This window comes from Miniopterus schreibersii (genome assembly GCF_964146895.1).
Source record: "Miniopterus schreibersii genome assembly, chromosome: 10".
NCBI lineage: Eukaryota > Metazoa > Chordata > Mammalia > Chiroptera > Miniopteridae > Miniopterus > Miniopterus schreibersii.
In genome coordinates, this window is record NC_138110.1 from 2078698 (window position 1) to 2106394 (window position 27697).

Sequence of the window (27697 nt, forward strand, 5' to 3'; positions counted from 1 at the left end):
GTCCTCTGCCTCCTCGAGGCCACTGGGCCCCAAGGGACTGTCACCTACTGCATGCCCATGGCCTCTGACCTGTATGCCTGGACCTGCACTTCTATGGCCACTGTGATTGTCCATGGGTTTAAGGCCCAGCTCTGCCATTTAATAGTTATTTGACCTTGCCTGTGTCCTTTGAGCTTGCTGGCCTCAGTTTCTTCACCTGTCAAATGGGGCCGATGACAGCAAACTTCACAACGTCGTTAGGAAGGCTAAAGAATCATGTATTCAGAGCAACGGGACTCAACCAGCACACCTATTTCCCTTCGTGTACACAGATCAATAGGACAGCACAAGGAGAGGATCTGATACAGGGGCAGAAGGGAGGGGCTGTGTCAGCTTGATGCTGCAAATAAAGTTTTATTGGCACACAACTAAACACACCCATTTATTACAAAGTGTCTGTGGCTGCTTGTGTGCTGTAGTGGCAGGTCTGAAAAGGTCCCCAGGCCTAAATCAGTCACTGTCTGGTCCTTTACAGAAAAGGGGAGGTGACATGATCCACGGGTGGCTGCCCTTGTCCTCAGAGCTACTTTAACCCTGACTTCAGGCCTTAGAAACTCTGCTGCCTTTCAGAGAATCTGTGTTGGGGGCTTTGGCCACTTTGGATGGGATTTATTTACTTAATATAAACAAGTGGTCACTGGGTAAGAGACTGCATCAACCAACACCTCCATCCTATGTACACAGTAAGCACACATTCGCACATGTTAAGCAGTCAGGGACAAACTCTAAGAATGCACCAAAACTACTTGAAAAAAATCACAAAAGCTTCCTGAGGGATTTCCACGGTGACTGTGCTAACAAATTCAGGCTGTGTTTGTAGGCTGAAGACAGATGTTGGAGTTTCCCCAAATGAATCTCTACATTCGCACGTGGCCATTCCGATCATCTGATAGAAAAACTGACAAACACCAACACGCAATTTGCAAAAGAAAAAGATCTCTCAACTAATTAAATAAATGTGCTAGATGATGCCATCTCATACTCATCCCACTGGAAAACATTTTTAAAAGGTGGGCCATGTGAGAGGCCTCCAGCCTGGGGAGGTGTGGGGAAGTGAGGGTTCCCAAAGTCCTAGCCTCTTTAAAACATCCTTTGGACGTGTGGACCCAGGACTGCGTGACCACCAGCCTCTGAATGAGAAATTCTGATTCTGCTCTAGCGATTCCTCATGGCGAGATGTACCCTACAATGTGTTTACATAGATTGTCATCCTGGCATCGTCTCCCGTAGAAAAGAACGGGAAACATCCTTCCATCCCCCACACCACACATGTACCACATGTACAGGAATGTGCATGCATACCATGCACCCATGCACATGCTTGCACACACACACACACACACACATACCTGCATGTACACATGTGCAAACATCACACAGGCACACGAGCTGAGCCCACACATGTGTGCACACATGACCATACCACACATTCATATTTGTGCACACCACACACAGCACCAACATCTTTGCACACACAACCATACAGCACACTAATGTGCACACACATGTATGTGCCATACTCACATACCTACACACAGAACATGTGTGCACATATGGACACAGGTCACATATGTGCGCACATTATACCACACCTACATGCACACGGTACACATGCACAGATGAACACACACCAGTCACATGCCGTTACACACATGTATACACAGCATGCATGTGTGCCCACATGATGACACATCACATATACACAATTCCATGTACACATGCTCCTTGGAAACTGGAAGTGCGGCCAACCCTACTTCCCACAGGGCTTAGGCAAGGGCACCACCCCCCGGAGGTGAGGCTGCCCTAATTCCCAGTCTTCCCCACTTCTCTGGTCTCCCCTCTGCTGCCTGGCCTCCAGGAGACTCTAGTACTCACAGGACGACTGGAGCAGAGGACACGGTCCCTCACTTGCTCATCTATCGGCCCTGAGTGTCCCTCAGAGCCTGGTCTCGTGGTGGCTGCAGGGTGCTGGGACCCCTGGAACTCAGCTTCCGAGGCTCCTGGTATTTTGGCAAAGGGTAGTATGAGAGCGGAGCTGAGGGCAGAGCCAATGGGGGGACTGAGCCATCAGCTGGGCGGGAGGACAAGCCACCGCCTGCGCCTGGTTCCTGCCCACGGAGTAGAAGGTTCCTGATGCGTGTTTCATGGAATGCTTCTGGGGGACTGTGGGGACAGAAGGACAGCCCTTAGCAATGGCAGTCACGGCCACATGGCTACTGTGGAGGGCCTCAGAAAGGAGAGGCAGTGCCTCTGAGCAGAGCCCTGCTGCAGCCACGGGCCATCACATCCCCACGGCCTTCATTGCTCACGAAGGGGAGCAAGTTAACCGTGAACCTCCCAAGATACAGGTCCTTGCCATTGGCATCTAAAGGAAGCCCACTTCAGAGGTGAAGCTCATCACTGTGTCAGCCAGCCTGTGTCTGAGACCATGTGGGGTCCTCTTCCTTACAGCCATGGGGCTCCCACAGGCTCATCCCTCAGAGGCCTGGGAAGGGGACCCAGTGAAGTCCCAGCTCTAGAGGAGAGAGAACATGCTTTGCAGACCATCCCATTCCAGTCAAACACCTTCCAAACTGCCTGGACTTCTCTCGAATTCTGATACTTACCATAAGCCCTGAGCTGTTTCCCAGGGGGCTGAACCCCAGGGTAGGGCCTCTGGACCTCAGAGCAGGAGGGACGTCCCCTGCCCCCAGCCAATATTACTGCCTCATTTGGAGAGGCCTCTGGCACAGCGAAGCAGGGGAGCGCAATGGATAACTTCCCAAGTTCGATCTCCTCAGGTCAGTATAATTTCACAGAGGTGCCCAATTCTCCACAGTGAAATGCCATGGCAGAACAAGCTACCTGGGGAAGGGCGGGGATGGCGGGGAGGCAGATCAGGCAAACAATCACAAACTAAAGCAGAAGTCAATAGCTGGGCCCCCTTGGCCCCCTGGTCCCCAGGCCCATAACTGCCTGGCTCCCACGTAGTGGGAAGTGGCAAAGAGCCTATGGAGCGAACGTTTCCCAAATGGCAACAAATGTGTTTCCACCCAGGTTAGAACACAGATCTGACCCAGAGAAAAGTGCCAGGCCAACTGGCAGCCACCCTGCGGCTCCGGTGGAACGGGCTGGAAGCCAGCCCTGCCCCTGCTTCATCGGCAGTTCACGAGCAGGGAGGACAGCGCAGAAAGGGGAGGCTGTCCGGCACTAAAACTCCCGATGCCATAATTGTCATTGTTGTCCAATTACGCACTGGGCACCTGGAGCCCACACGGCCCACACAGGGGCAATTCCATTAGAAGGAGGCCCACTCATCTTACTTCACTTCGATAATGGCTTAATAAATAAACCGAGGAAGCCCCAGTACGGAGATGCAGAATGAAAAATACTCCAGCGTTTCCATTTTATGCCCATCTTTCTCTAATTATCTAATTACCGTGCTCTCATATTTTCCTGCATGTCAGTTCTGGCCTCTGCCCCTCTGAGAGGTGGGAGGGAGCTCATCTGCTTCCTCCTGCAAGACGACTCTGGGGAGGGAGGTTCATGGGCGTGCAACTCGGCCTGGGTCTGACCCCCCCATCACACACACCACCCTCTCTTCCCGAGCTGTCTCCCAGCACACCCACAGACTCACTCACACACTTGCACACACATGCTGACACACACTCATGTACACTCACATACACATGTACACACACACACAAATGTGTACACACACACACAAATGTGTACACACACATACACACCCTCACACACTACTCATACATATGCACACTCACATACACACTCATATATACACATGTACACTCACATACACACTCACATATACACACATACACATGCATATACACATATGCACTCACATACACACACTGAAATACACACACACCCTCACATACACATATGCACACATACTTATGCACTCACACATACATATCCACACTCACATACAATACACACACATATATGCGCACACACTCATACACATACATATGCAATCACATACAGACACATTTACACACACACATGCATATGTATACACACATATGCACTCACATACACACACATGCACACTCATACATACACCCTTACATGCACACACATATACACATGCGTGCCTGTGCGCGCGCGCACACACACACACACACACACGCTCCCAGCAAGGCCATGGTTCGGGCAGACAGAGCGGAGTACAACAAAGACTGCATCGCTGCACATTTTAATGAAACGGTGCAACGCGGAGGGGAGTGATCAATTTGACTTACCTCAGGCCAAAGGAAAGGGACAGGACAGCAAAAGGTAGCTCAGTGGGGAAATGTGCCCTGGAGACCCCCACAGCTGGAAGGGCCAGCTGGGGGGGGTGGGGCAGCTAGACAGAGGGACAGAGCAGGCAGGGCCAGGGAGGTCAGCTGCCTGGACAGGCGGGCCAGCACTGGTGCCCGGCGGGTGGGTACGGCACGGGGAAATGGGGGCCTAAGCGTCTCCAGGATGGTCCAACGTTGGCTACGGCTGCTTTGCATCCACAGCATCATGAAGTGAAACACCACCACCAACATGGTATCAAAGGAAAGCAAAGCCCCACCCTCCCCTTGCCCTGTGGTCTCCCCAGGCCCCTGACATCAAACCAGGACCAGCAGTCTGGGCCTCCTCGGATGCCCAGCCCATCAAGGGAAACAGCAACTGGAGGAAGGGCTGGAACACCAGCTCCGCGGGGCTGGGACTGTGGACTGTCATTCTCGGGTGGGGACAGGAAGATGGCAGGAACGTGGGATCACGCTGATCCGCTGCTTGAGTGTGGCTTCTAACCCTCTCTCCCCAATTCCCAGGTAAAACCCACGACCAGCGCCTGGATCAGGAACGTCCCGCACAGATGGAGCGGCTCACACTCAGTCTAAGGAGGGCCTCTAATCCCGACACGTGAGACCATTTCAGAGCGGAGTCCTGGCCCACCCGTTGCGGACTCTGCAAAGATGTTTGGTTCGAGGCTGCAGACATGCGCTTCTGGCCCCACGTCCTGGCTTCGGAGGTCCAAGAGAAATGAGGCTTCACGCTCAGGAAAACACAAATGGACTGATGGGATCAAGGCAGGCTGGCCGACGGGGTTTCCTGCCGTGTCTCCCAGACAGGCCGTCATGCTAACAGCGCACAGCACTAGATTGTTTTTAAATAGTAGGACTACAGTTACCTCTGCACGGCCTATATGGCCGCCCCCCAGCGCTCCCGCACGACAAACCAGCCGTCAGCGGCACGCGCTGGACGAGCCGGCCTGCGCAGGCCGCAGGGCCAGCCTCGTCCAGCTCCAGCCACATTAATCCTTCCCTTACTTCAGAAATCAAATCACTTTCTGGAGCAGCTACAGCCCTGCGAAGAGCAGTCCACGGGGAGGCCGGGATGGAGATGAAGAGCGCACTGTGTTAGGAATGAGCAGATACGCGCCGCCTCGGCTGCTGCGGGACACGCAGGGCTCGGGGCTCCCTCACGAGGACACAGACTAGTGTCCGCTGTCCCACAGGGCCTCGCCCTCGGCTTCCCCACCCTGGAGAGTGGCCAGGAGTGTCCCCAGTACACAACACTCTCGTCAAAGATGCCATTTTCTAACAACAAAGTTTTAGCCGGAGTGACAATTCCTAGACAAGGGGTCGGGGGGACGCTTTCCTGATAAAACCACCACCTTTCCAAGGGAGGAGGTGATGCGATTTTCTGTCCAGGAGAGGAGGAGCCTACAGACAGATGGGGGACCGGCCCTTATCTCGGGCAGCCCCGCCTTGGCTCCCCTGGGCTGTGGGAGTGATTAATTAGTGCCTCCTTGAAGCTGCCCCTCAGAGCCGCTGGGGGACTTTTTCTCAGAGTGACAGCCTCGCAGAATCCTTTTAGAACCCAACAAAGGGCGCCTCTCCCACAAGGAGAGGCGCGGGGCTGCCAAGAAGACCGAGGCCACGCTTAAAAAGGGTTCTCTTCCTGGCGCTTCTTTTGTAAAGGGAGGAAAAGCCATTAATGACATAATTTCAAGTGAAAGAAGGAAGCAACCCTGTACACGTGAGGAGCTTGGCTCCCAAGTCCCCCTCGCCCTTTCTGGCCACGATCCACCACCCTGCACCTGCCTCAGCCCCACCCCCACTCAGCCGCCAGATTTCAACACAGCCCCTCTGAACCCAAGTGGGTTAGCCTCGAGGTCCCAACTGGAACCCCAAACAAACCTGGGCACGCTGAAGAGAGACCTCAGTGACCCTTGTTTTAATTTTTCAATTGGGAAAAAGTGAAACCAAGATCTCACACCTGGACAGAACTGTCTCGTTGGGGCTCCTTTTCTCCCACTGCAGGGGGGCACTCCCTCCACACTGATACTTCTGAAAATCTAATTCCTGTTTTACGTTCCTGTGGCCTCCCAAGGTGAGGACCACAGAGACAACATCAGGCGTGCAGGGAAGATTTTCGGAATTTAAATGCAGACCCCTGACCCTCCAGGCTGGGCCCTTACAGTGTGAGGTGCTGGAGCCCAGGCGTGTGGCTCTACACCCTCCGGAAGGGGCTGAATCCTGCTCACAAAGAAACCAGGAAGGCGGCCCACCGGCCCTCGGCGGCGCGACTCTGCCCGGCTGGACGCCGTGACCGATGCCTCACAGGGGAACACCCCAGAGCCAGGGGCACTGAGAAACTAACACACCACAGGGATTGCTTTCTCAGCCAGGTTCCATGAGTGTTCCCTAACTGCACGGACACCCCAAGTAAGGCAACCAAAATGGGGAGAGAGGAGGCGAGGCTGATATGAGGAGGGGCTCCAGGTTCCCCCCGACCTAGAATTCCAGTCTGAGCAGTGGAGACAACCCCGCTCCAGTTTCAGGGACAGCAAACGTCTGTCACTGTCACCATATTTAAAAACCAGAGGTTTTTGGAGAATACTATGCTCATAGTGTTTCAAGCCCCCGCCCCCCCCAAGGGCGTGTCACAGACATGCAGGGACGACCCAGGGGCATCAAGGTAGACAGGCCTCCTGTAATAAACACGCGTCTGCAATTTCTAGGACAAGGAAGCCAGGCTGTGAAATGTTTGAACCAAAAATACTCCAAAGAAACACTCCCAGTGCGTTAAAGATGCTCCTACCTTCTGAAAGTCCTTCGCGCAACCAGGGGGGAAAAGACTCGGAGCTCACGCTCCATCCCCTCCCCCACCCCCTTCAAAGGATCCGAGACTACAAGATGGATTTCAAAGGCCCTGCAATTTTGGCAGCGTGACATTTTATGTCTCATATGCTATTTTTATTAGCCAGGATTGCAGAAAATTGACGCTTACCAGCCATTAACCTTTCAAGCATGTAACTCTATTTTTCCCCACCTGGAAATATAGCTTACATTTCTCTGCGGATCAATCTGTAAGCTTCCCAGCCCCTTTAAGGAAAAAAACATCATTGTGAAGATGCTCTGTTCTCAGGAAAACACAAGTTCTATAATTTTACGGACTTTTGATCACAATTTTATAGCCCTCAGCCCTCCACCGGTATTCTGTTTTTAATCTTAAAATATAAGAACTGTATAAGACAAGCTGTATAATCCCCTCTTTGTCTCTGAGGGAAGGCAGGAGAGAACGACATAAGAAAAAAGCATCCGCTTCAGGTGGGAGGAGGCTGCCGTGCGGCCACCTTTGGGTAACTTACTTTCTAACTCCATCAGAACACCGTGGCTCCAGCATTCAGTAAGACGGGGCGTAATCCAATCATGTCGCAGCCTATTAATAAATAACCAGGGCCACGCACTGTCTCTCTGCCCATGAGCCTCTGGGCTTTCAATAAGTCATTCCATCATTTATTCATCCAATTTCAAAACACGCCTTTTGTCAAATGATCTCTGGCCCCGCATAAGAATGTAAAGGCCAAGAAGATAAAATAAAGTTCCCAAACAAAGTCAGAAAAAGCCATCGAATCAAGCTGCCGTCCACGGGAAAATGCCGGCCTCACCGGCCAGCTCACCGCTTCTGGGGGGCCAGGCTCCGGGACTGCAGAGTCTGGGGTCGTCCACGGAGAACTGGGGCTGGACGGACGGGAAAAGAGGGGCCTCCTGCTGGGCTGGCTGTCAGGTCAGTTCCCGAAGGCTCAGGTCAGGAGACAGGAGGGGCGGCACAGGTTCTCCGGCGAGCCAAGGAAGCGCTCAGCTGTGCAGTGATGGACAGCGACAGTGACCGCTTGCCAGCCCCCGTGCCGCTTCTGTGGGCCAGGCACTGCTTCCCACACATCACAGATGTCTTCCTCAGGCCACCTGTGCATGGGGAACCGTCATCCCCTCCGAACGGAGGTGCCATGGAAGATCACAGGTAAGGACACGTGCCCGGTACCATGGGGCTGATGACTGGGGTGCTGGGGCTGGAACCCCAGAAGCTGTTCAGGCCCTGGATGCCCAGAGGTGCCTGGTCTCCGTGCGGGGAATCGGGGCTCAGGGGACAGACGGGGGGGTGGAGGGGTGGTCTCAGGAAGCAGGCTGTCTGCTTAACCAGGGGCTCCTAGAGGACAGGCTGTGGGAGCTTAAACAGGTGACCACAAATCTTAGCACATCAGTGTCCCCTGCCTGGAAAGAGGGGTTAACACCACGCTGACCTCATAGGGTCATTGTGTGGATTAATCTAGCTGGCCTGGCGAGGCTCCTGGTGCAGTGCCAGCACACGGGGGCCCTATAGATGGGCGCTGGGGCAGGGACAGGCTTCCTATGGGGGGACTCTGGTGCTCCCCGTTTACAGAGTTCATTCATCAAATGCCCATGGTGCCCCTTCCAATAAGTGAGCCAAGGCCTCTGCAAACACCTCATTGGAGGACAGAAGAAAGCAAACAGGGTGCCATTCCCCTTCAAGTCCTCACTGGGCAAACCAGCCTGAACATCAGGGCAGAGCAGGAGCAACTTACTTGGCAGGTCCCAAAGATAGGGCCCTTCCCCTCCGCTCCTGCTGCCCAAGCACCAGTGGGGACAGGTCTCAAACGCAGCCTGAGCCCAGCTGGAGAGGAGGGCGGCCCTGACATCCTGGCCTGGCTTCAGGAATAGGTCTATCGCATCCTGGCTGCCGGTCATGGGTTGCCCATCCCAACGCAGAGAGAGCGGATGGCAGGTACCGGGGGCTCCCATCAAACAGACCCAGCAGGCAGGGCAGCTTGTGACTCTCCCCAGGTATGCATGAGGCTACATAAATGCAGCTGCAGAGAAGTGACAGGCACAGGGATAGGCCTTTGGCAACCAAGCTCAGCAGCTGCTTTCCTGAGCAAGCTTGAAAACCTGGGCCTGCAGATGAACTCGGCAGCCAGGCAACAAACACGCAGCTGCTGGCAACACAAGACATGAGATACTCGGAGCCAGGAAGATGCCTTTCTGCGTTTGCACAGTCAAGCAGTTCTGGGGAAAGAAGAGGCATGTTTTCCTGTGCAGGCCTCCCTGCCGGTGGGCCGCACACTCAGGGCGCCAGCCACTGCCTCTCCAGCAGCAGCCCTCGAACAATCCATTCCCAGGCCGCCTTCAGACTCACACAATATTTACGTGTATCTACGCGGTCCGGTTGCAGCTATGATCCTCAGGACTGCGTCTGACCAGGGAAGATAATGCCGGGGGACGAGTGCGCCCTACACATTTAAATTCTGATGAAACTGTTGTGTCACGCTCTGTAATGTGAAACACCGCACTGCCACCCTAAAGTGCCTCATTTGCTGTGCCAGCGAGGTGGCGAGCACAGTGTCGCCCGGCCACTGGAGCTGCTCTGGAAGCTGGTGCACCCTGTGGACGACACCGTCTCCCGCTAGGCTTGCTGGCCCTGTGAGTGATGAAGCTGGAACCCTATAGCCGGAGACCCACAGGCTCCTGTGGGCATCGCCTTCCCCAGAGATGGATTAAACAGGCCGATCCCAGCCCCAGCCCCAAGATGTCTGATTCGGGCATGTGAGAGTCCTGGGGCTGCTGTAACAAGTTCTCTTGAAGGTCTGGAGGCCACAAGTCTGAAATCAAGGTGTCCCAGGGCCTTGCTCCCCTTGGAGGCTCCAGGGGAGGTGCCTTCCTGCTTCTCCCGGCTCCTGGGGGCTCCTGGGGTACTGGGCTTGTGGCTGCATTGCCCCAGTCTCTGCCTCTGTCATCACATGGCCTCTCCTCTGTCTGTGACTTCTCTTCTCTTACAAGGATACTTGTCACTGGATGTAGGGCCCACATGGATAATCTGAGATAATGTCATCTTGAGACCCTTAATTATACCTGCAAAGACCCTTTCTCCAAAACAAGGTCATAGTCACCATGCTGGGTAGATGTAGCTTTTGGGGCCACCGTAAACCCACTACAGTAGGTCTGGGAGGGGACCCGGGGCCTGACAGGTTCAATAAGCAACCCCCGGTCCCTGGACTGCATTTGGACATCCTGTCCCTCTGTTTACAGATAAGGAAACTAAGGCCCAGAGAAGGGAAGGCACCCCTGATTCAGCCCCTCTCCCCTGAGTGCCCCCGGCTCCCAGGGGCGGCTCCTGCCTTGTGTCAGCCGCATTCTCCGCAGGCCCTGTGGGAGCAGAAGCCGGGTCAGCGCGTCTGTGTTCAAACCCGCGCACCAGGGCTCCACTAGGTTCTCCAGGCAGGTCCACCTCCACGGCGTTCACACTTACGTCTGGGCAGCAAACACCAACACAAACACAAACCCGACGTTTCTCCAAGTCAGAGGTACAAACACAAGGCGAGTGGTCCTCTGTCTTGCTCAGGACCACTGAGCTGGAGCTGCCTAAGCTGTATTCCTAATGAACGGCCCACGCACGCGGTCTGGGCAAGAGCGCCCCTCCCGGAGCTCCCGCTGGCAGGGGGGCCCATCCCCCCTCCTCCTGCTGGCACGGTTCCACCTTGTGGATATTACCTGTCGCTGAAGGCTTACCTTAATCCCTCCTCAATCCCCACAGTCACAGGAAAACAGCAAAGCCAAACAAGCGGAAGGTGGAAGGTGAAAGCAGCAGATGAGAGCTGCTGCTGCAAAGCCCAGGGCACCTCTCCCTTCAGTCTCCAACGTGCAGGTCCTGGGCTCAGGCCCCACGGAGACTCAGCCACCGACACAGCCACCGGAGTCCTAGTCACAGGCACAGTACCCGTGGCGGAGCTCCTGGAAGGAGGGCACGGGAAGTGGCCAAGGGCTGGAGCTCCTGATTCAGACAGGCCCTGGGTCAGGGACTCGCATTGTTCCTTGGTCACCCTGGGCCTCAGTTACCTCCACAGGGAAGCGGGGCTGCCAGTGCGAGCTGCTGAGGGTCCGCAGGAATTGAGTGGAGAACACGGCACAGTGTCCCAGACATAGCAAGTCCCCCGCTTGTGGAGATGGAGAGGACCCATTCTCACACAGGCAAGCGGGAGGCTCAAGGGTGCCCGAATCCTAATCCCCAAACCTATGACTAGGTCGCCTATGCCAAGAAAGGCCTCTGCAGATGCGATCAAGTTAAGGACCTCGAGGCGGGAGATGGTCCTGGGTTATCCAGGTGGGCCCTGACTTCAGGAGAGTCATTATGGGTAAGCAGAAGAGAAAGCCAGAGGGAGCGCCAGAGACGGTGATGTGGCTGTGGGGTGGGACGGAGGCACAGGGAGAGAGAGCCAAGCCGGCTGTGACGATGGAGGGAGGGGCCGCCAGCCGAGGAAAGCAGGCCTCTCTAGACACGGGAAAGGCCAGGAAATGGCTTCTCCCCTGGAGCCTCCAGGAGAGCCTCCTAGGCCCTCCTGACACCTTAACTTCAGCCCAGGGGCACTTCTGATGTCCAGGACAGGTGATAATCTGTGTCCCTGAGTCTGTGGCCATTTGCACTACACTAAGCAACACCGTTCATCATCTGAGCAAAATTCCTCCCCGGGAAAGGCAGCATGGGAGACGGGGGCCCGCGGACCTTCTGCTGGCCGGTGACTGCCCCGAGCCCACGGGCATCCTGAAGACATTCAGCGAAGGCGCTCACTAGCACGTGGGAAATCCTCGAAAGCACCAGCCTGGCCTGATGGAGGCTGACCGGAAACGGCCCTTGGTCCCACACACTGGTCCAAGCTGATGAAGTGAGTTAGGTCTGTTTTGTTTTGCTCTTTTTTGTATAGGGGGTGGGGGTGGGAGTGAAGGTGGGGCGGAGCCAGGCCTGAGACAGTACCAGAGGCCACCAGGAGAGGGCAGCCTAGAGCCCAGGCAAAAAGTCACCCAAATTCCGAGCCTTTTGACAAAAAAAGCTTACAGTTCCACCAGCCCAGCTTCCAACAGGCCACAGTCTCCCCCTGAAGCATTAAACAAACCAGCAAGTGCCACGAGGTCCTACAAGGACACGAGGGAGAACTTTATCACCCTCGACGGAAAGAAACTCGCTCAGCTCGCGGCATTTTTTATAGCGGGATTCGCTCAAAGTAAAAATCGCCCTTCAGAAAGCCAGAAGAGGTCCATTCTTTGAAAAGACGGATGCTTGCTAGCCCCGCTCGCTCTCAGGTCACAGTCAGTTCTGGCACCTACTTTGAAAAAGAGAAAAAGCCCTGGCAGGGTGGCTCAGTGGGTTGGAGCACCATCCCGTACACCAAAGGTTGCGGGTTCAATTCCCTGTCAGGGTACACGCTGAGGTTGTGGGTCTGACCCCAGTCGGGGTGTGTATGGAAGGCAGCCGATCGATGTTTCTCTCTCACATCCGTGTTTCTCTCTCTCTCTAAAAATCAATGAAAACATTTCCTCAGGGGGTGAAGATTTAAAAAAGAGAGAGCCCTGGCCAGCGTGGCCCAGTGGTTAGAGTGTCAGTTCACACACCGAAGGCTCTCGGGTTCCTCTCCCGGTCGAGGGGAAGTACCTGGCGGCAGGTTCGAGCCCTGACCCTGGTAGGGGCACGTGCAGGAGGCAACCAATCCATGTGTCTCTCTCACATTGATGTTTCTCTCTCTGTCTCTCCCCTTCCCTCCTTCCCACGCTATCTAAAAATCAATAGAAAAAATATCCTCGGGTGAGAATTAACAAAAAAGAGCGAGAGAGAGCGAGAGACCTAGAAACCTAGATCTGAGGTCCCTGCAAACACCCAGCAGAAGGGCGCACCGGCAGGCGGGGGGCTATCTCACGCAGCCCCCTCCGAGGTACGGAGCCCGGCCTTGGAAGCTGTGGCCCCCTTCAGACCAGAGTTGCCAGCTTTCCTCACGGTTGGCACATGCGCCCTGCTGTGTCCGCAGTGCTCCAAGACAGTGTGAGCAGTTCACAACGACGGTCCTGTGCCTGGACCACTCGGCTCGTGTGTGTGCCGGTCCCCTGACCCGTGGGGCTGCCGGCAGAAGCGCTGGCGGAGCCCAAGGCGCTGCCTGGGCCTGTCCGCCACGAGCCTGGAATTGAAAACTGTTGGCATCACGGAACCTGGCTCTTCTAGTCCCAGGGCCAGTGTTGCAAACGCAAGGTGCCCACCAAGCCTGGTCCTGGGTCAGATGGGCCTGCGTACAGGGAGTGCCATCGGGCACCTCTGGTCCTCAGGCCCCCGTCTGTGCACACGCCTGGGGGAGGGCAGCTGGCACGTCCGGAGGTTGACCAGCACTAAATTCATGACGGGCTCCTGCAGGTCAGGCGGTCCTGTCTGCACAAGTTCAGTGCCCTAAACCACCTCCGCTCACGGTGTGGGGGACACAGGTGAGCTGGGAGCAGGGTCTGGACAAGGACCGGAACAGAGTGAACACACCCAGACGTTTTGGCCAAATTTTCCACCTCACTGATGGTCAGTTTCTCGTCCTTACAATGGGGACAATCCTCCCTGGAAAGGCTCTCCCGAGGGTGACTGGAGACATGGTGTGCGGACGGCTGGCACTGTGGCCAGAGCTCCATGTTACTACATTACAGTCACTCAAAGTCGTACATCCCTTCACCTTAACATGCCATTAAAACACATGGTTCTGAAATGCAAAAACCTCACTGAATCCTTAAACCACGGCACCCATGCACCCGGCATTCCCACGCCACTAGCTGCTGTGTGCACCTCCACCCACAGGAGGGTGTCCCTGGATGACAGGCCACGGTGCAGGGGCAGAGCTCCAGGCCACTGCCTTCGTGACCCAGAGGGCAGTGGCCGAGCACCAACCCCTCTGTCCGCAGGGCTGGTGGGAAGCAACCACATACAAGGGACAGGGATGGCAAGTGCCTCGGCTGCAAGGGCTGGCCTCCTTTGTTTTAAGCGTGTCTGTCAGGAGCGCTATCTGCTGTCTGCGTGATCTCTGGCCTGGGGGCGATGAGTGAAGCAGGCCAGTCTTAGCTTCTACCTTGCAGAAGCCACTTTCTAAGTATACAGACTTCCCTTTCTATGTCTCTACACCTGCGACCAAGCAACATCACGGCAGGGAAAGGCTGCTGAGAAGCCCAAAGCAACCCTGGCCCCTGAAAAGGCAAGGCCAGGCCTTGACAGCCGGAGGGGCATCGTGGGCTCCACCGAGGACTGTGGACACTCCTTCTCAGAGGAGAGGACCCCCAACAGAAGGCCAGGGAGGTCTGTCCTCAGAAAGAAGCATTCCTCTGGCTCTAAGAGCAAGGAGACCCTGCTTGGAGCTAGTCAAAGCCACTGGCTGGGTCTGAGTCCTGCTTAACCTCCACTAATCTCGGCTTCTTTCTGGGGACCAAGGTTCCCTGGAGCAAGTAGACATTGTGGTCAAAGTCCCCACTAACCTCCTGGATTCCTGGAAGAGGCTGGTTGAGAGGCCCCGTGGCGATTTAGCATTCTCTGACGGGTGGGTCAGGCAGACAGCCTGGCTTGAGGTACGGAATGATGCGGGTATGCCCAGGCCACAGGACAGGGTCTAAAGTGTTGATGTTTATTCATCGGGTCAACAAATATCTACCCAGTGCCCATGCTGTCTGCAATCCAGCGTGCTGGACATAGATACTAATTCTTAAAGGAGCAGGGTCTGCTAAAGCCAGAGTAGGGCCAAGACCCAAGGACAAAGGATGGGTAGAGGGAGCTGGAAAATCCAGGTTCAGGGCAGATGATTAAATTTTGTGCTCTGAGTGGCAGAGGGGAACTTCACCTTAACATGCCCCTAAAACACATGCCACTAAGCACAGCGCAGCTCTCATGTTCCCTAAATCAGGTACTGCATTTAGCTGTGTGGGAGAAGCGGCTCAACTGTGGTGTTTTAACCTTGTGTTTCTCACTTCTCCGGGGCAAATGCATCCATAGCTCTGTCGCTGTTCAAGAATGCCACCATCCTCACAGTCACAAGAAGGCTGCTCTGCCCGAGACATCACATCTGTGTTCCAGGCAGGAGGAGCAGGTAAAGCAAAAGGCATAGTCAGCCAAGTCTGTTCCTCTTTATCAGGAAAAATATAAAGCTTTCCCAGAAGCCTCTGTAACAGAATAACATAATTAGATATCACCAACCAGAAAGGGGCCACAGTGCCACCTTGGTGTAAGAGTCTACTAGAGGTGGGAGTATCTAAAACAGGACTCAGTGTGAGCCAACTGGATAAGCGGATAGGTTTTGTGAGTAGGGCAGAGAGAGAATGGATTCTGGGCAAGCGATGTGAAGGGTCTGATAATTCTAATTGAATGCCTGGTTCATCATTAGTGTCATTTATCTGAACGTTTACAGTGGCTCCCACTGCTCTGCAAGTGAACGGGGGACTCAGAAACATTCCAGTGCCAGCATTTTCTGGCTGATTCATTACTTCATTTGACAATACTGATTGCACAGCCACCGCCCCGCAAGTCAGGCATGATACTAGGTGTTGGGTGTGCGGTAAAACCTGCTTAGCTCTTGCCCGCATGTCTAGTGATGCCTTCCACTCTGGAAGAGTGACCTGTCTGCACAGACGTGGGTCAACTGAAACTGCATGGGCAAAGAGGCTATTCCCAGCATGCTTATAAAGACAAGCTAATGACACTTCTGGCCGTGCCCATTGCATTGTGGCCAATTCTTAGCTACCCACTCTGGACAGGACACCTGCATCTGGTCTCTCCTCAGCTCTCCCTCTCTCTGTGTGTCATTCACTCAACAAAGCATTGCCTGTCCACTCTGCCGCAGGTAGGGTTCTGGAACCTGGGAAACCTCAAAGGTAGACACTGATGCTTATTTCTCAGCATCCATTCCTCCTGCCTTCCTTCCTAAAACAGAATCCCAATTTGACCAGGTGACGAATCATACTAGGTCTAAGCCAAACGTGATGATGAAATTCTCTCCTTCCCAGCTCCTAGTCCTCACAGCTCTGAGTGGCATGTGGCCTAGTTCTAGCCGATGAGAACTTCTGGGAGGGCTCTGAGAAAGTGCTTTCCTGATGCCGGGAAGAGGCGCAGATGCTGCTACCACTCCTTCCTTTTTCCTGCTCTGAACTCACATGCAATGTCCAGAGCCACAGCAGCCACTTTGCAATAATGAGGCAATAAAGTAACGAACTGAAGATGGTAGAATGCTAAGAGTAAATATCAGGCATGTGAAGGTGCCACAGATCTGCTGCTCCAGCCCTCAACCACCTATCATCTCTGCCCTGTTATGTGAGAAAAATTAACCCCAATTTAAGATTCTGTCAATTGGGTTTTATCCTGTTGGCCAAGAACATTCGAAATGTTGCCCTCATGAACCTAATGGTTTATGTAAGAGAGATGATTGACCAGATAACATATCTTCCGATGGGGAGGCCGAGTGTGGTGTGGCTTTCATAAGATGGCCCTAAACTGCCTGGAGGTGGGACAGGGAAGGCTTCTCTGAGCAAGTCTCATGAAATGAAGTCCTCAGAAACACAGCTCATCTTTCTGCAGTTTTTGAACTCCCTGTACCCACTTTCCTCAGGCAATATCCAGACCCCACGCCCTCCTGTGTCCAGCAGATGACATTTCTGCTCACTTGTCACCTCTTCTCCAGGGGGCCAGGGGATATGACACACGCATCCTGCATTCCCATGATGCCACCTCGTACCTCCTATCCTTGCGGGGGTTTTGCCGAGAAGCTGGTCTGGGTTTTCCCAGAACTCTGCCCTCCAGGGAGGGTGCAGTGCAGGTCACCATCTCAGTAGCAGCCTGGGCCCGGCTGACAGTTAATTATTTACAAGGCAGAGAAACAGACACCGACTTCCAATTGCCCCGACTAGACCGTGGCTTAGAGAATGTTTCATTTTAGCCCAAGGAAAGCGGCCCAAGCACCCGATTTTAGACATCACCATACCCCAGCGATCGTGGCCATAAGTGAATTATCCCCAAAACAAAGCTACATGCAGCGTATATGCAACTATAGTCATTGGTGTGCCAGAAAAAGCAGAGACGCAGAGGGGACCTGGGAACACCAGGAATCAGCTAAACTGATGCCTTGCGTGCCCTATGTGGTGGATCCACTGTTGAAAAGGTTCATAATGCCATAGTATTTGCCACCCTATTGGGGAAACTATTTTAAGCCCAATTAGCATGAAATGTTTAGAATGCAAATGCTTTTCATTTAGACATAAAACAAAATGCCACGACATTTCTTCCATCCATTTATCATAAACAAGTTAATTACTGTGTAACAAATTGCTCCCCTGGAATCTGGATGTTTGGGGCTGTGGGTGAGCTGACTTGGGCAACGGGGAGGACCACAGAGCGGTCCTGATGGCTGGTGGCAGGATTATCACAAAATGGTCACTCTGTGATGCTTCCCTTGTCTAATTAAGGCTTAGCTGTCTTCACTGGAAATACTCAATCATAAATAGTCATTACCTATTTACCTTGATTCCTACCAGAATTACAGCAATAGCATGCCACGTATTTATTTTTGACACGCGTCTGTACTGTGGTCTTGTAAAGTTTGCAAAGTTTTCTACGTAAACATATATTTGTATCTGCCCTGATTGGAGTGTATGTCAGCTTTCACCTCCATGAATGCAAAATTACTTCTAAGATTTACGACATCTCTTTGTCCCTGGGGTTCTTACCTTCAGAAGAGTCAGAGGAAGACAATAGTGAGGGGCTGCCACACTAGGTGCTCAGAAAAGGAGTCTCAAGTCCACAAATCCCAGAAGCTGGGTCAAGTTCACCTAGAATGATGGGCTCTTCGACCCCTACTCAGTGTAAATCATCTGGACATGCAGGTCAGGCCGACACACGCCAGCAATCAGGGCTTCCCCACCCCACTGGCCAAGAGCCGTGGCCACCAGGACAGAGGAGACACTTGTTTGAAATCTCAGATTTTATCGTAAAAAGGTCGAGAACCTGTTCTTCTCTTCTGCAGTAGGTAGCACCTGTCATCACTAAAATAGAGGCAGTGTTCCTGGAAGCCCTCAGTCACACTGATCTCCAGCATCTTATCCTATGTAGCTCCACACCTGAGGAGGCTCGAGGACATGAACTTGGATGCAACGGCGGCACCTCCATACGTGTTTCCTGTTACGATACACAGCGAGCGAGAGGGGTTCCCAGGCTTCCCCACCGGCGCACAGGTAAATCCACGGGCCTGCAAGATGGCCTGACTTTTCTAGCTCTAAAGTCACACGCAGATGCCATAACAGGACAGCACCAAAAACTCTCACCACATATGCCAACTCGTAAACACGAACACCCCTTACAGGCCAACTGCCCAGAAATGTGTACCTTTTACTCTTTTTTTTTGGTCATCAATGACAGAGTCAAGAGCGTCACACTCCTGCTCAGCAATCAACTCAGATGACAATAAATAAGAAAAGTTGGATTCAGTGCAAAATGAAAATCCCAGTTCTATAACAGGAACCAGTAAGTCCACAAGCTCTGTCCCCAAATGGAGAATCTGAGGACTCACCTCACACATACACAGAGGCTGCTGGTGCTCCAGGAAATCCTATACTCCCACAACACAGAACTGGGGGCTGTTTCCTGGTAAATGGTGAAGTTGAGCCTGGATGCTTTATCTAAAGTTTGCTCCCTCCATCCCTTTGAAATCAGCTAAAAGCTGTGCTTTCTGGGAAACTGAGGCTGGGAGGGAAGGCCTGTGGCCACAGTTAGACCTTAGGGAAGGGAGAGCTGATTAATTTCCCTTCTCGTGCAAATATAACATTTAATCAGTTTTCCTGAAAGGCAAACAAATCAATAGGCACAACGATCCACTGTCTTTTGAGTTCTGAAGCTGACTCGCCCATCCCCGTGAGGACAGAATCCTGCAGTGACCGAAGGTCCACGGCAGCTCCCTCCTGCCTGTGTTTTCGTGTCGTTGGTGGGACAGTTGGGAAAATGAATGCCCTGGCGAACAGAACGTCTGTGGCTTATTTACCACATTTCCAACAACACCGTCTGCTTTACCGTGAGTTTCAAAGCAAAGATAATTTAACAACCCAGAATTCCATATGTAAAATCACTTCGTAGGAAAGCCTCTCCCTGCACACTGCTTGGGTGACATTACTTCTGATTTCTCATTTGTGGCCCAGGAAACGATTCGGCTCACTCAAAACTGACAGGGATTCTGAATCATTCACCGGAGAGGCAAACGTGGCTCAGGGCGCTGAGCAGCGCCTCCCGACCTCCCAGCCAGCATTCTAGTCCGCAAAGCCTCGCCTTTTCCATCAGAGCGCTTCCCAATCCACAGCCAGGTGAGCGAGTCCTCCCGCCCCCAGCCCACCCTACCTTTGAGGAGCTTCTCTCCTGCCAGAATATTCTGGGAGATTAATGCTGTGTAATCTTCTTCAGAGAATCCAGCCTTGCAGATCTCCCTTGCTGTAAGATCCCCGCTGTGGGCCTGAGAAGGGGGAGAGATGTTAGGACAAAGGTCAGTGCACGGAACTCCAACCAGATGGATGCCCAGCAGGGGCCTGCAGTCCCAGGGTCTCAGCTCCCACAAAACCTATAAACCGCAGCTCCACCAGGTATAGGGTGCTGTTGGCCTGGGGACGGTGCTGCAGGGAGGGGAGGCACTGAGCCTGTCTGGGCCCCACTGGCACATGGCAGGGATGTAAGTGTGAGAAGTGTCCAGAAGGCAGCAGGCGGGAGAGCCAGGAGTTAGTCAATGAGGACAGGGAGGAGGGGAGGCCAGGGAGCAGGCCCTGTCCAGCCACTGCACCCTTCAGGCCACAATGCCCAGCTGTGGGTGCCATGGACCCACAGGCTTGTCTCCTCTCTGCAGTCACCAGGGAGGGGGAGGGAACAGAACAGAAAGGTGATACTCCAGGACTCTGCTCAGAGGCAGCTGTCAGGAGGCTGGGGTCAGGAGGTAGAAGGGGGGTGGGCCCTCCAGTCCTCTCCTCCCTCCCCCTACTTCCTTGGCCTCTTGCCTACCTTGGGAGGCCCCATCTCCAGTGAGGCAGGGAGAGAGCTCCCCTAACTGACCGCAAGGGGTGGGTGTCCAGTTCTCAGAGCGCTCTGGCTTTCCTGCCCAGTGGGAGGTGGTCTAGAGCCCAGGGAGCACTGGCAGGAGGGATGGCCCCTCCAAGGCCAGGTAGTGGGAGCTACAGGTCAGCCAGGAGCTGGCGGTGGAGGGAGAAACACCCAGTGCCACAGGGAAGCCAGTCCTCCAACACCCGGGCCAGCTCGGGCGGCAAGAGCTCAGCCCCAACCCAGTAGTCGCACCTCGGCCACTGGCTGCCTCCCCCGCCCAGCGCCACACGCAGCCACCACTACCCGCCGGGGCCCAGAGGCTGCCCCAGCCCAAGCTGCGGGCACCACTGCCCAGGCTGGCTCGGCGACCCCCACCCAGGAGCACCCAGGGAGGCAGCGGGCGCGGGGTCGTTTCTTGGGAAAAGCTGGGCCAGGCACCAAGGCTCAGTGCTCCAGCACGAAGCTCCGTGGAGAGGGCCGGGAGGCGCGCTCGTCCAGGAAAGTTTGGAGCCGCCCCTGGCGAGGACCAGCGCCCGCCCGCGGGCGGCCACGGAGCCGCCTGGCTCCCGGCGCCCGTTTATTTCCTAGGTGACGCCGCGGCCGGGAGGAGCAGCGAGGCCGAACGGCCACGAGAGGGGGTTCGGGCAACTCCCCTGCCCCGCCTCCCACAGGGCGCCTGGGGGAAGCGCGCAGCCGACCCGCCGCCCTGCCCCCAGCAGGGCCCGAGACCCTCGCGGGCTCGCAGGAGGCGAGGCGGGCCCGGGGCCGCGCTCCGGGGACACCCTCGCGCTGCGGCGCCGGGCGCCTGGTCCTCGGGGCGCCTAGGGCCCCCCCGGCTCCCCCGCGCCGCGAGGGTGCCCCGCGGTCCGCATCGCTGCCCACCCAGAGGACCAAGGCGGCGCCGAGCCGCGAGCCCCCAGCCTCGGGCACGGGCGCCGGACTGGGTGTCCCCAGCCTCCTGGTGCCCGCCCGCCGCAGCCAGGTGCCCGCGCCCGCAGCCTCGGCCGGCGGGGCGTGCCAACTCCGGAGGCGCGGCTCCGCCAGCGGGCAGCCTGCCCCGGCGCGGCCGAGCCGAGCGCGGGGCAGCGGCCGCGGCCGCGGCGGCCGAGGGAGGCTCCGCGCGTCCCCTTCGGGCGGGCTCCCCGTCCCCACCGCCCGGCCGGGTCCCGCGCCGCCCCGCCCCGCCGCCCCCGCCGCCCCGCCGGCTCCGCTCCTGCCGACCGCGGGCGGCTTCGCGGACGCGGGACCCGGCTGGAGGCGGCGGGCGCGGCGGGGGCCGTGGACACCCGGGAGAGCGTCTCCGGCGTGTGCGCGCCCCGCCGGCTCCGGGGACCGCCCCGCTCGCCCGGGCTGCCGAGGGCCAGGGCGGGGGCGGCAACTTACCCGGAGCGCGCCGGCGAGCGAGAGCAGCAGGACGAGCGCGCCGGCGCCCGCGGTCATCTTCCCGCCGCGCCGCGCCCGGCGCCCGGAGCCCGGCGCCCGCAGCCCGCAGCCCGCAGCCCGCTCCTCGCCGCCGCCGCGCCCGCGCCGCCCCGACCCGCCGCCCGGCCCGCGCTGCAGCCGCCGCGGGGCGCTCCTCGGGCCGCGAGTGCGCCGGCCGCCAGCCCCGCGCCTCTGCTCCTCGCGCTCGGAACTGCAGGTGAAGCCGCGCGGGCGCCCCGCCGAGGCCCCGCCCGCCCGGCCCCGCGCCCGCCGCCCGCCGCGGGCCTTAAAGGCGCCGCGCCCCCCGCGCCGCGCCGCGCCCGCCTTCCCTCCGCGCCGCGCAGCCGGGCGGGCGGGGCGTCTGAAGTCCGCGCTGGCGCAGGGGCTTCGGACACTCGGTTCACAAGAAGTGGGGGTGGGCTGGGGGCGTGAGAGCTAGGAAGGCACGGGGTCCCCGCCCCCAACCCTGGGGGCCCCTCCGAATAGGGAGCCCCTGCAGCCTCAATCCGACTTCCTGCGGGGGTTGGGGGGCATGGTGCCAGTGGACGCCCCATTCTGACCTTTACGCTTCAGGGGCGGTCTCACTAGCCCCCCAGACCCAGGCCCCGCTCCTGGCCATGCACCCATTTTAAAAGGCCAGCGAGGACCTGGGCTGCACTTCAGCCCCAGGCTGTGCAGACTGGGGGCGCGCTGGAGGTCGCGGGGTCCTGGCCTTAAGGGTTGGGGAAGGGACCAATTCCTATCGGTGCATCGTAAAGGCTGTTAGGCCTGAGAAGCCAAGAAAGAAATTGGAAACCCCTGGCGAGGAACGGGAAGGAGGGAACTCCCTAGCAGACGGGAAGCTGCGGGGCAGGCAGGCCCCTCCCCTGGCCTGGTTTGGGTGATTTCTGAACTGGGGAGACACCGCTTTAAGGGATCATCAAGAAAAAAGGCACAGCGTGCAAAGGAAGGACGTGTTTCTGCGTGTTTCCTTCTGGCTTGGAGATTCAAAGAAAAGTGCTTTGTTTGTTCAGATATTTCAGAATTTCTTTGTCTTGGTTTGGGGGAGCTCTGTGTCCGGAGTACAGTAGTTCTGGTAAAAGAAAAGCACTGCAAAGGAGGGGGGAGAAGGTGGAGGAGAACTGTGGAGCTCCAAGGTCAGAGTCAACTTGGGCAAGAGAGCAGAAAAGCTACGGACAGGCCTCTGTCTCTCTCCCCCAGAACCCGCACACCTGGCAGGGCGGCCTTCTGGAAATCAGATTTGAGGGACTCAAGAGGGGCAGGGCAAGTTCTATGCTCCAGAGCAGAAGGCGGTGTGTAGTTTCTCACCCTGTAACTGAGACAAGTAAACAACACCAGCCTGCCCCATGTCCCTCCAAATCTCTTCCGTTCCCCGCATGGTGGTGGGAGAACACGGGTTCCCCATTTACAGGGCTGAAGGTGCCGGGCTCATCACATTCAGACTCACATCGGGGTCCTGTGAACCGGGGAGGTTTCATGGGTGAATGCATCCACAACCACACCGAGCCAAGTGCTCACACCTCTGAAAGACCTCCTCTGCTTCCCCCTTACTCCGGGTCCTCTCTGTCGTCCTGACCCTCCATCGCTGGGACCTGCCGCTCTTCAGAGGTCCCCGCGTGATGAAGACTGCTCCTTAGCAGAGGCGTCCCAGGGCCCAGCATTTGCTCTGCAGGGCTCTGTGAAGCTGACTCAGTGCACACAGGCGGGCCAATTTGGAGAAAAATAAAAGAAAGCAAGCAGTGTTGGGTGGGGTCCTAAGGCCCGAACACTGGATGAAACATCTGTGTATGGCCTCTGTCTCCTGCCACTGTGTGTCTTCACATCTTGGCTGGACTGAGGGCACTGTGACTTCCAGACAAGGTATGTACCTCCTGACACATCCACCCTGGATGCTGGAGCTCCTGTGTGTTAACTGAGTCGCCTCAACTCTGTAGGTGGGTGCTGTTATCCCCATTGCATAGCCAGGGTGCAGGAGGCCAGGAGAGACTGGCGGGGCCACGGCTGCAGTGTGGGCCCCTGGGAGGCCCCAAGCCTTGGCCATAGTGTTTCCCATCGTCTTTGGTGGAGGGAGCCCATGAACACAGCATGTCCTGTGTGGGCGCTTGCGTCTTCAGGTACATGAGCCACAAGCACTGCAGTGACTGAGGGGAGCCCAGCAGAGAGCAGCGGTTTATCAGACTTGCTGAATATGAGGCAGTGAGGATATGTTCAGAGAGCAGCGGAAATGTGATTTAAAATTCTAAGCAGTGGATTCCCAAGGATGGTCTTCAGCCTGGCCCCTCAAAAGGTGGCTCCCCAGTCTCACAGCATGCACACCCCTTGGGAGCGTGTTCAAAATGCAGACTCACCCTACAGGAGTCTGCATGCTGACCGGCTCCCTTCCCTCCACCTGTGTCCCGGGGTCACTAGCTTCTGAATCCTAGAGGCCCTAAAAATGCAGGTTCTTGGCTCCACCTGAGACCGGCTGACCTGGAACTTTGGGGAACTGGGCCCAGGACCTGGCTTTTAGCAAGCTCTGGGGTTGGTGTTCATGCACTCCAGTGCTGGGCAACCACTGACCTATACCATAGGCAATAAGCAGCTCCTCGGAGTCTCATAAAATGCTGCTTCGTGGGTGCCGCCCTGGACCTACTGACTGTGGGTGTTCTGGGTGGAGCCTGGGAGTCAGCAGGGGCAGGCTTGGTGTTGTTTACTTATCTCAGTTACAGGTGAGAAACTACATGTCACCTTCTCCTCTTGGGTAAAGAACTTACCCTGCCCCTCTTGAGGGGCCTGGGAGAGGCACTGAGACGGCTGCCCTGAGGGAGGGCTCCAGCGACCCCCTGCCCAGCACCTGGAGGAGGAGCTGCCATCCAGCCACCTGCTTGTGAAGAGCCCTAGAGGGGCCTTTGGTTTCTCAGAGAGATTAAGAAATTGCACCTGGGAGAGAGTTAGGAGAGACAGCTTCCCCTGACACCTGGAAAGTGTTAACCAGGACCGTGACTGGACCACATCTGTTGAGGTGAGTTTGGGAAGGGCTCATCTTTGGAAGCAAAGCCAGTGCTTCCATGGAGCCTGCGTCTCCCTGCCTTTTCATCGATGCTGATTTCCCCCATTTCTCATTATTTCTGTAGACACTTCAATGTTACACAAGCTGTTTAGTAAAGAAAGCAGGGAGATGTAGCAAAAGGTGTGTCCCTAAAATGAAACAACCTTTGTGGACAAATGAAGGTATTCAAGGTGCCGAGGACGTGGAGCAGAGAGGGCGCTGTCTTAGAGGAAAAAGTGAGAGAGGCAGAGAGACAGAGACAGAGAGACAGAGACAGAGACAGATAGAAACAGAGACAGAGAGATAGAGAGACAGAGAGACAAAGAGACAGAAAGAGACAGAGACAGAGACAGAGACAGAGACAGGCAGCGTACAGGAAGGGACCGTCACGAGGACTGGTGTGCTCAGCAAGCTCATCTGTCTCTTTCCACAGTTACAGGGCAGAAGAGGGGACGGGGCCAGAGGAGGGTGGCCAGTGTGAGTGTGCCGACAGGGCTGTGGAGGAGGTGGGGGTGGGGAGGGTGATACAGCACATGTCTGAGGGGAGGAAGGCAATTAAACTGTAAAGCAGATAATATTAGATTTAAAGTGAGGAAGACAGTGAGGGAGATGCTGGAAATATGAGTGTGCTGAGCACAGCAATAAAAACTAGAGAGGCCCGGAAGATGGGAAGGAAGAGGGGACTGGACTTTACACCTTAAGACACCTGCTGCGAACAGGAGCTTCCTGCTGGCTTCAGCCCTTCCCCAGGGAGGCTGCGTCTGCCTATGACCTCGCTGCTTGGACGCTTTCCAGTCCTCTGTAAACTGGTTTATTGTTGAACTTTTGGGATTTACTGCTGATTGCCTCCTAAGAGCACAATACCCAGAGTTGAGGGTGGCTGGACTCCCTGGGGCTGTAACAGGTGCCCTCAGCCCAAGCGCAGCACTCAGCCAAGTGCGGGGCCAGAGACAAGAACAAGCCTCGGATCATCTGCCCCAGCAGTCTTGTGACAGCCGGTCCTGCCCAGTGGCGGTGGCTCAGCCCCACAGCTGCAACGCAGGCCTGGTTTCTTCTGGATCTTCCCAAACTAAGGAAGAAGAGTGGAAGCTGGGGGGCGAACCCAGAGCTCAGCTGTTTTGCAGACACTCCTAGTGTCCCCCAGGACCACAGGCACCCACCTCCTAACCGAAGATGAGGAAGACATATTTGACCCACCAGCTGTGTCTCTGGTGGGCGCGCCTGGGCTCCGTGCACTGAGGGATGAGACAGTGGAGGTGAGGCGCTCAGGGAAACCCTCCAGGCCAGGCCCGCTTCTCAGGCCCCTGCTGGCTCCTCAGAACTCACTGATTCACCCAGGCACCAGCAAGGCTCAGGTGCTACCTTTTGTTCCAGGGATACAGCTGGGGACAGGAGACACTGCCTCATGGACCTCACAGTCCAGTGGGGAGTGAGACCCAGAACGCAGACACCGCCAGGGAGGCGGAGCCCAGCCAGAGGTGCTTAGCAGGTGGGCCTGGAGCTTTCACACCCCGTGTTTCTTTCCATTTGCCCTGTTACCGAGGTGGGACTTACGGCGTCAGCCTCAATCTGCAGGTGAGAAATGCACTCGCTCAGCCTGGGATTAGAAAACAGGTGCCGCCGTCTTCCAGGACACTGCACTCGGGGACCTCGGGCTGCGGGGACCCCGCGGCTCAGGCTGCCCCTCAGCTTTCATACAGAGTCTACAGCACCTCTAGTAGACGCCCTTGGTGGTTTATTTCCCGCTTTAAAAAACGAATGAACTTAATATTTTGGAGCAGATTTAGATTTGCAGGACAATGGGGCAGCAAGTATGGAGAGTTCCCACGTCCCCGCTCCTCCCTCGGCCCAAACGCCTAGCTCCCCCTCATTGACTCTTGTGTCAGGTGCTGCGTTTGTTACAGCCGACAAACCAAAGTCGATCGTTGTTACTAACCGAAGGCCACAGTTACGTTACGGTCATTCTGTGTCATATGCTTTCACAGATGAGTCCGCCGTGACCGTGTCCTACAGAATCTTCCACTCCCTAAAAGTCCCTGTGCCACCCCTTCACCCCTCCCCCTTTCACTGCCTCTATTTCCAGAACGTTATATGGTGGCGGTCATACCGTACACAGCCTGTGCGGGTGGCTCTTTCACTTAGCGATCGGCATTTAAGTTTCTGCATGTCTCTCGATCGTGGAATAGTGCTCCACTGTCTGGATGTGCCTCGATTATTGACCCACTCACCTATGTAAGGCCATCTCGTGGCTTCAAGTACCCCTGGGCTTTATATAGTGGAGGAAGAAGGCACTTCTCTCCCCCTCCCCTGCGGGGATCAGGCAAGCCGGGGGCGCCCTCCTGACTCACCTGGCCCTGGGGTCCCCTGCGGAGTAGCCCTGGAACTTGGGGGGGTGAGGCTCGGGACAGCTCCCTCCCATCCGTCACTCGGTGGTCACAGCCCCTCACCCTGGGTGAGCCAGCTGCCCTCCTCCCGCTGGCGAGACCCATTGTGTTCGGATTTTCAGATGTAGATGCTGATTCACAAAGTTGCCCTCTCTCCCACACGCTCGTTGCTCCTAGGAGATAATGATCTTCACCGAGCCCAGCAGCCTTCCCGACGGGGAGTCGATTTATGGCCCCGGAGATGCGGTGTTCAGAGGAACATTGCGAGTCCCAGAGATAACGCAGATGGAAGAGGGCGGCTTTGCCAGCCCGCGGCTCCCGCTCAGGCTCAGTCAGGGGCTTCCGTTCCGGACTGAACCGGGAAGAGACAGGCCACCTTTCCTGCCGACCCCACTGAAGGGCCAAAGACTGAGTACTTTCAGTGCACGATCCCGTTTTACTCTCACGCCTGTGCTCTGCCGGAGGGTCCAGCACTGTCCCATTTACTCTGGAAGAAGGGAGACCTAGGAGAGGCAGCTCTGCCCCTGGGAGAGTCAGGCTGGCAGCTGTTCTTGGCTCTTCTCCCATTGGGAGGTGGAGCTGGCTTCCCCTCCCCTGGGTCCAGGCTGGTCCTCCTGACGTGCTTGGCCAATTGGGATAGAACTGG

At 56.0% G+C, this 27697-nt stretch overlaps 1 protein-coding gene across 1 annotated transcript in view; it reads right to left on the reverse strand.

Moving 5' to 3' along the window:
* Positions 1 to 21680, reverse strand: part of CDH4 (cadherin 4) — a 346064-nt gene extending 324384 nt beyond the window's left edge. The window contains exons 1-2 of the mRNA XM_081149202.1: positions 21601 to 21680; positions 19531 to 19642 (exon numbers count right to left, since the gene is read on the reverse strand). Of these exons, the coding sequence (XP_081005328.1) occupies positions 19531 to 19642; positions 21601 to 21657 (169 nt within the window). The 5' untranslated portion in view covers positions 21658 to 21680. The remainder of the gene's footprint in view (positions 1 to 19530; positions 19643 to 21600) is intronic.
* Between the last annotated feature and the right edge of the window lie 6017 nt (positions 21681 to 27697).